This window comes from Clupea harengus, chromosome 18, assembly GCF_900700415.2.
Source record: "Clupea harengus chromosome 18, Ch_v2.0.2, whole genome shotgun sequence".
Classification (NCBI taxonomy): domain Eukaryota; kingdom Metazoa; phylum Chordata; class Actinopteri; order Clupeiformes; family Clupeidae; genus Clupea; species Clupea harengus.
The window spans coordinates 2,025,534-2,033,753 of NC_045169.1; the positions used below are offsets into that span (position 1 = coordinate 2,025,534).

The 8,220-nt window shown below is 45.8% G+C and overlaps 1 protein-coding gene across 1 annotated transcript in view; it reads right to left on the minus strand.

Moving 5' to 3' along the window:
• The window catches only part of LOC105895513 (cytochrome P450 26B1), a 23,503-nt gene extending 17,230 nt beyond the window's left edge, over positions 1-6,273 (minus strand). Inside the window, exon 1 of the mRNA XM_012822147.3 lies at positions 5,257-6,273. Coding sequence (XP_012677601.1) covers positions 5,257-5,460 — 204 coding nt within the window. The 5' untranslated portion in view covers positions 5,461-6,273. The remainder of the gene's footprint in view (positions 1-5,256) is intronic.
• Between the last annotated feature and the right edge of the window lie 1,947 nt (positions 6,274-8,220).

Genomic DNA, 8,220 nt, shown 5'->3' on the forward strand with positions numbered 1-8,220 from the left:
AATGTCATACATTATCCAGAGTGTGGGGGGAGATTTAATAGCACAGAGAAGAGTGCAAAATAATGATGAGACGTGAAGAACTGGCGAATAGGAAAAAGAGTAGGTTAGAGGATGGAGGGAGGGAAAAGGAGAGCGGAGGGATTCTCAAAAGCGTTTTCTACCTGTTTGTATTGGCGGGGCGAGCTGCACTCCTCTAAGTGTTTCCTCACATCGGTCAGCACGGCGGAGACCAGCCGCTCCACACATCTATCAAAACCAGTCCCATTTTCTCTCTCTTTCTCCCTCAACCACCGATTCACTGCTCCCTCTCTCCTTCCGTCTCCCCCTCAATCACTCTGTCTTTCTTTCTCTCTCTCTCTCTCCATCACTCTCTCTCTCTCTCTCTCTCATCAGTCTGTCCAATGTCCCGTAGGATCTGACTGGCAACATTCCCCGAGCATATGGATCTTGTGTTTATTGATAATTGGTCAGGTAAGCACCCCAGGTGGGTGTGTTCGTGCGGGTGGAGGGGCATTCCTCTCACCAGGAGGGGGAGGGGGGGGGGGGGGGGGGGGGGTGTGGAGTGGCACCCATATCACCCAGTATGAATAATAAGTCCAGATAATATGTCCATTTACTGAAATAGCCCATTGGAATCTCTCAGGAAGTGTACGTTGGCCTGGGTCCAGTGGAGGTACAGAGGTGCCACTGAGGGCAAGAAGTGTGGAGGAGAGAGAGAAAGAGAAACGGAGAGAATAATGCATGGGAATGAAGGACGAGTGGAGGAGAGAGAAAGAGAAACGGAGAGAATAATGCATGGGAATGGACGACGAGTGGAGGAGAGAGAAAGAGAAACGGAGAGAATGATGCATGGGAATGGACGACGAGTTCCATTCTGCTCGCATCACTCACCGAGGAGGTCTGATGGACATCAAGATGGAGCTCTCACTGCGTTCCCCCCAAGCCACAATGGGGTTGCTTTAAGACATGGTTAAGCACACGTGACAGGAAAAGAAAAGACAAGAAATAGGAAAATGCGTTCACAAGAAGAATAGCGAGGTGCGCAAAAAAAAAAAAGAGATTGAACGTGGGCCAGGGCAGCCTATACATACTTCGGTAAGAAGCAGAACAGAGAAGAATAGAGCTAACCTTTGACCTGGAAGCCGTGTGAGGAGTGAGATTACAGTTGTTTGTAGCAATGTGAACACTCGCCCTAAGACCTCCTTTGTCATACTCCCCAGCACCACCCACTGCATCCAACGCACACACACATATACACACAGGAACTGCCAAGTCCCCCTGTGTGACCACTTTTTGTGTTGGTCTGAGACAAGAGCCTGTTTGAGAGGGGAGCGGTGTGATCCAGGGGTGAAAGCTGGGGCACGACACTTTGGTGCTACTGTGATGCCAGTCACAGGACTTAATCGGGAGGCCAGGCTCTCTCTCTCTCTCTCTCTCTCTCTCTCTCTTCTGCTCTCACTCACTCCACTCACTCTCTCTCAGCTCAGCCTGGGCCTGTTCAGGCTGGGTCTGTGCTGAATGCTGATTGGGTCAAGCTCTTTACAAGAGACCATGTCCCAGGGAAGATGGGGGAGGGGGCATTAGTACAGGATGCCCGTGTCCCCCACCCCCGGTGAGAGCTTTGTTCCCTCCAGACAGGACCCATTTGAGAGCAGGGGGATACTCGGGTGGACTGTGACCTACAGGGCATGCTTGCCACCAGTCGCAGGCAACCGACTGAAATAGCAGTCGGTTTCAATTGTTGGAACGGCGACGATGAATCGAAATGTTTAAGGGGAAATAAATGAACCTGGAAGATAATAAACGCCTGAACCGCATTGTACACTTGCCTAAAAATCTCTCTTGATGACTACGATTGAACAGAGATGGTTCTGATCCAAACCCCTCACCACAGAACACCTAGCACTCACACCTAGGCAGCTGCATCACACCTGATCAATACAGATCAATACAGGGAGACAAATGAAGGAATTAGTGAACTGTGTGTGACCACAGCGTGACAGACCACAGCATCACAGGAGAGCTTTCCGGAACGGAAGGAAACGTGCGTGTGCCACAAGGAACAAAGCCAGGTTCAATTGTTCATATGGGTTCAAATCCCCTATGGTGTAGCTGAGGACATACAGGCACCATGCCATTAGATATGTGCTGGAGCTCCCTGTGGGATTTCAAGTCTGAGAGGTTAGTGCCAGCATACGCACTGAGAGAACTAGCTGAGCCACACCCCACCCGCCTCCCTCGATGGCAACCCGAGGCCGCTGTTTGAGATGAATGATGTGTGTGTGCTCCAGGGTCAACAAGGCCAATGTAGGCAACCTAAGCCAACGTAAGCAATCTAGTCGCCGTGCCCGTGGATCAAACCCAAGTCACACTGGTCACACAACGGTCTCTCCTCCTCGACAGCACGTATCATTACCACACAGCCGAGGGCATCGTGCCATCCGTTTGAAACCTTGACATGTTGGGGGGTGCCAGCAGCTACAGTCGACACATTTGCTGAACTAATGCGTATGTATTATCATGTGTTCTCACCGATTGAGGTGTCTGTGTGGTTCCCTATAATTCAGACACACACACTGCACTTCAGAGAAGAGGCTGCATAGAGGGAACCCCCGGGGTCACAGCACAGTGACCCCACTCCACTCAGAGACCAGAGAGGGGTATCAATGAACCCTACACGTAAGGGTCTGTGTGACTCTTATACGTTTACAGTAGGGAAGGCTTTACTGAAAGACTCGCTCAGATTGTGTGGATTGTCTTTTTTTTTTCAGATGACGTGGTGCTTGGCTTCCTCTTCTCTTCTCCAATGTGGTATTCCCATGTAAGCACCAGCCTTGTGTGTGGTGTGTGCATGTGAGTTTGTCCGTGAGACAAAGAATCCTTGGTTCTCGACCCATATTGTACACAGCCCCCACCCCAAATACCCCCAAAAGTATCAAACCACTTCAGTAGACTTCCAGAAAATAAAAGGGCTGCAGTACTGAAATGTAAGCTCTTTTTGGGAGACCAAAAACTCTTCGTCATTGTGGGTGTCGGGAGTGCAGGGTGAGGGGATGGGTGTGTGTGTGTGTGTGTGTGTGTGTGTGTGTGTGTGTGTGTGTGTGTGTGTGTGTGTGTGTGTGTGTGTGTGTGTGTGTGTGTGTGTGTGTGTGTCAAAGATGCTCATTGAGGGCTACAAAGCCATCCATCACATAAAAGACGAAAGCGGACAGACAGAAGCCGACAGGATATCTATCCTATACTCATCTGATTAGAGGCAATTATGCACAGCAAGGCTCTTATTTAATGGGAATCTGAAGTTTGAGATCAATCAGTCAAGAACTACAGTAGCACAGAGAGTGGAATTAAGTTACCAAATGAAAGAAAGAAAGAATGAATGAATGAATGAATGAATGAGTTAGTGAAAGAAAAAAAGGAAGAAAGAAAGAAAGAAAGAAAGAAAGAATGAATGAATGAATGAATGAATGAATCTGTATATCATTTGGGAAGACTAGAACAATCCAACATAAGCCAGGAAATTGCTTGACATTTGTTGGCCACACTGGATATTATTTCAGTGACATCACAAAGTTACATCCCAGGAGAGTGTGTGTCATGGGTAGAGTACCTGTGCTGGACTCCGGAGTGCCACTCCAAAGTATCTCAAAGCAAACAATGAGAGATATATTCCCTATACAAAAAAGACATCTGTCTATCACACCAGCATGATTCCCCACTCAAACTAACTCCTGACTTGACTTTTATATCAATCCCAAATGTGACCTAGATATGAAAATTGTGAGACATGATTTCACTGCTGAGGAAGATTTGAAGGAAGGATGGGGGTAATGTAGGGACAAGCGCAAGACCAGACAGTATTTGTATACAGTGTATGGTCCTCTCAGCGCGCGTCTGGCCCAGTCTTTCGGTGGGAACCCATGGACAATACTTCAGATATTCACATGTGTCGACATCTCGAAATCCGACCTTGCACGGTAGCACTCACTACCTCCGCAAACCTGGCACATAATGCTACCCATCGCGAAATAGGATCCGACAGTAGTTTGGCGCATGACGGGTAGTAAAACCTGTTGATTTAAAATACATCATTCAACAGATTGAGTCGGTGCATTTGCTTTTGCTGAATCTGCCAAATATACAAAAAGAATCCACTGGAATTCATTCAGCTTGGTAATGCTACTCCTGGCCGAAGCATTTGATCTGAGCGCACCGCAACTTTACCGAGGAACTCGCCTGATTTTGTATGAGGGCTAAAGCTCGTAGGAAGGGAATCTCGTCCGACCTAGTATATGCAAAAACAGTCTTGGTTTATTTTAAATGGTCTTTTATTTCATTTTACGTGCATGCAATTGTTTCTTTGGTATATATAGCATTGCCTTACTGCACGTGATAAGTTCTGAGTAAGAAAACAACCACACCATCACCATAATGTACATGAATCTCTCCAAATCAGAAATTACACTATTGCGCGCTCCATATCTTCTTACAGACCACAAACGTACACTGACACATTGTGTTCAAAAGAATGGTCATCTGGAGACTGACAGATATTGTTGCCCAGACTAACTTTAAAGGAGTATAGAAAAACTCTATTTCAGTCGTTCTCCACGTGTGTCTCAGACTATTTTGCCAAAATAACCGAGAGGTAAGAGGCGCAATTCCGGGAATACGTAATTACAGAAAGCACATTGGTTCACCCGCATAGAAAACGCGCCGCCTGCCGCGGGACCTCTCCTCTCTCCCATGCGCTCCAGGGACACATCAGCGCACTGACAAGTGCTACTTTGCGGTGGCGCCTGCGTGTGTATCAGCGGTTACTGATCTCTCTATTACAGAGACTAATTCAACAGAAATACGCTACTTTTCTTTACACGCGCAAAAATACAGGCTGTGTTAAAGAGGATAAAGAGCGAGAGGCCGGACTGGTTGAAAACATAAATGGAATTCTTGAAAGCACTGTAATTATGCACAAATGCTGGTCGCTTTGAGAAATGCATAGCATCTGAGTTTACTCACGTCACCTCGCAGAGTTGACTTTTGTTCCGCAAAAGCTAAACTTCCACTACTAGCGTAATCGCCATAAAATATTTTGGCACAGACCAGAACATACAACAATACAACCATACACGTACGCTACAATATCAAGCAACATGGGCTCACACGAACTGCCTGTGGGCTCCCAGGCGCCAGTTACTCGCGTACAGAGGTGACGCTGGGAAGTGAGACGGGGGGAAAGATGCTGGCGAACGCGCTTACCTGGACAAGCCAGTGGCAGGTTTCTCCGATGATGGGAAATCCCATGGAACCCTTGGGCATGGGCAGCTTGCAGTTCTTGTCTCGGGTGGCGGTCCATCGTAGCTGCCACAGCTGCTGGGACACCGCCAGTAGAAGCGCCATGGACACCAAACACGCAGCCAGGGTCGCCAGAGCCGAGAGTAGGTCAAAACTTTCGAAGACCATGGTGCCGACACACGAAGGGATACTGATCAAAGTTATCTTCTTAGGAAACGAACTAACCTCAATGACTGCCTGGTAAGTTGCAGGATTTCAGCAATATTGGATTCAGCTTTGAATTTGAACGCGAATGCAACCACAAGAGAGGTTTGATGTAAAATGACTTAATGGTAGCCTACAATAAACTTTTTTTGTGCTGTCAGGGATCCTAAGAAAGTTTAGCGCAGACTCCACTATTAAAAGTAACTGAAGTGTTTAGTGAATTGAGTGCAGGGAAAAAAATCGTCTGGGATGAATATTGATAAATCATTTCAAATACCATGTTTGTCTATTTAAATAATCCGTCCGTAATTCAAAAAAGTTTGACACATTATTGTCAAACCAAAGCAACCACGTGGGAAATCTGCTCACAGTTGTAGCAGCATTCTTAGAGGGAAAATTGTTTTGTCTTAAAGTCTCAAAAAGGGAAAAAGTCCAAAAACCTCTCACCCCACGAGAAAACTTTAACTCTAATAATCTCTCTTAATTCAGTCAAATCAATTTCTGGTCACAAGGTAGGCGAATAATGGGTATTTGAAATAAAACTCCTTTGCAGTTACTGCTCGGATGCTGTAGACTAGAGCGCAAAAATCTTCAGATGGCTGTAATTCGTCTCTCTACCTCTTTTCTACTCCGTCCTCTCCCTCTCTTTCACATAGCCTACAGTTTCATGTGAGTTCGAGTCGCTGAGCGAGCCTTCAATGTGTGTTTATATAGAGGAGGCGGCAAGACTTCAGCCAGACTGCCAGACCCCCCCACACACCCTACCCCACGTCTCTCTGAGGCGGGCGCTGGAGGACCGTGCGCCTGGCCGGTCGCCCGAGTGAGAGCGAAGAGAGAGAGAGGGAGAGAGAGAGAGACAGAGAGAGAGAGAGAGAGAGAGAGAGAGGAGGGCTACACTTTTTTCCAACTGCTAACTTATCACCTGCAATTCAGCGATGTGCCAGTGCGTAGCATATAAGAGCCGGCTAGGGGCACGAAGACAGTTCTGTGCCATCAGCGCAAGGCAATACAATGCTGAACTATCTGACATGACCTACATAAGACTTTTTTGAAAATGTCAGAGGTGACAGGGATCTTGGCAAGGATCGAGGCTAGTGGCATGGTTTGACAAATCACCGCCTTAGCCTGATTAGCATTAATTATAAAACTAACCTTAAGACCTATAACTGCCTTGTACTGTATTGATATAAAGGAACCCCCGAGTCATATTTGGCACATAGAGGGCATGTTTCTTGCTGGTATGCAGTTCACTTATTCAGGTAAGGGTTAGACGAGTTCGGCAATAGTTTAATGATTATTAATTAGTCACTAATTGTAATAAATAGCCTACACGCCAACGGAAAACGCCCAAATGGCTGTGGAAATCAAATGTAGTGATCCGCGCATGCAACCATTCATCTTGACAGTAAGCAAAACCAATTTCGGTTATCGTCTCTATCTGCACCGAAGTTCATAGATTAATCTGATCAGAGAAGTGTTTACTGAGTTAACAGTCACAAGTTATTACATGTATTTATAGAAACAATGATCTGAAATACAAGATAAAGGCAACATTAACATCAGGGGTCATCTAATATGCTTTTTGATTTGTTGTTGTGTTATTGTTTGTGGGTTTTGGGTGAAGGATTGCTTCATTTGATTGTTTTTTTTTGTGTGTGTTTATTTATTTACACTGCAACAGTTGACTCACATTTCTGCTCTTCAATTTTCCGCCTAGAACAAAAGCCTAAGTATAAACAGGGACGTCTTAAGACACAAAGTCCGGCCAGTGTTATAGGTCTATTTTTGTGGGATGGTTTCAGTTATGCTTACCTTATGATCATAATTACGCACGGAGAGTTATGTAATGATTCTCAGCGTATTAGGGGGCCAACACTGACCCAAACTCTAACCCAGATGTTGCGCTTGCCCTTGTTACCTCTCTTACTCCGGTTTCAAAAATTAAAATCTGAAATAGCCCCCCCCCTCTCTCTCTCTCTCTCTCTCTCTCCCCCCCCCCCCTCTCTCTCCCTCTCTCTCTCTCACACACACACATGCACAAGAAGCACACGCTCGCACAAAATCACACGACTGGATCGCTTTAAAGCGAGAACCTATGAAGTCTGGATTTCACCACGAAACAAGTCTTTCATAAACGTGAGACTAGAATTTAAAACTTTAATGAGATTACATTTGCGCCGACATATGCAGTGAATATGAATCCATCATCTGCAACGGGCTGCGTACTGTTCTTCAGCCACTGCTATTTTTACATATTTCTTTTCGGCCCAAATAAACATACAGAGGAAAAGAGATGCCTGTCATTATATATCTGCTAAGCTCGCATGTTGCGCACAGTGGACGGACGCGCGACGCATTTCTCATAACGTTACACTGCCGTCCAGCGGCGACCGGGAGAACGCAAGGCTTTGAACAAACAGCAGAATAATCTGTGCCAACTCTGGGTCGAGGAGAGTTCAGCTACCGTCACACTTGTAACTTTAATTGCGTTATTTACTGAGCATCCATTCAATTCCGATATTTGTTTTGAGACCCCGAGGGAAAACAACAATGCCCTATGGTATGCTGAGAGACATTAAGATGCCTATAACTTTTCTTTCATTAATATATAAAAATATTCATATCTTGTACATCTTCAGACATACTGTAGATATAGGCCTTCTTTAGTGGTCAAACATAGTTGTACAAAAATGCATAAACTGCAAGGGATATATATGAAATATT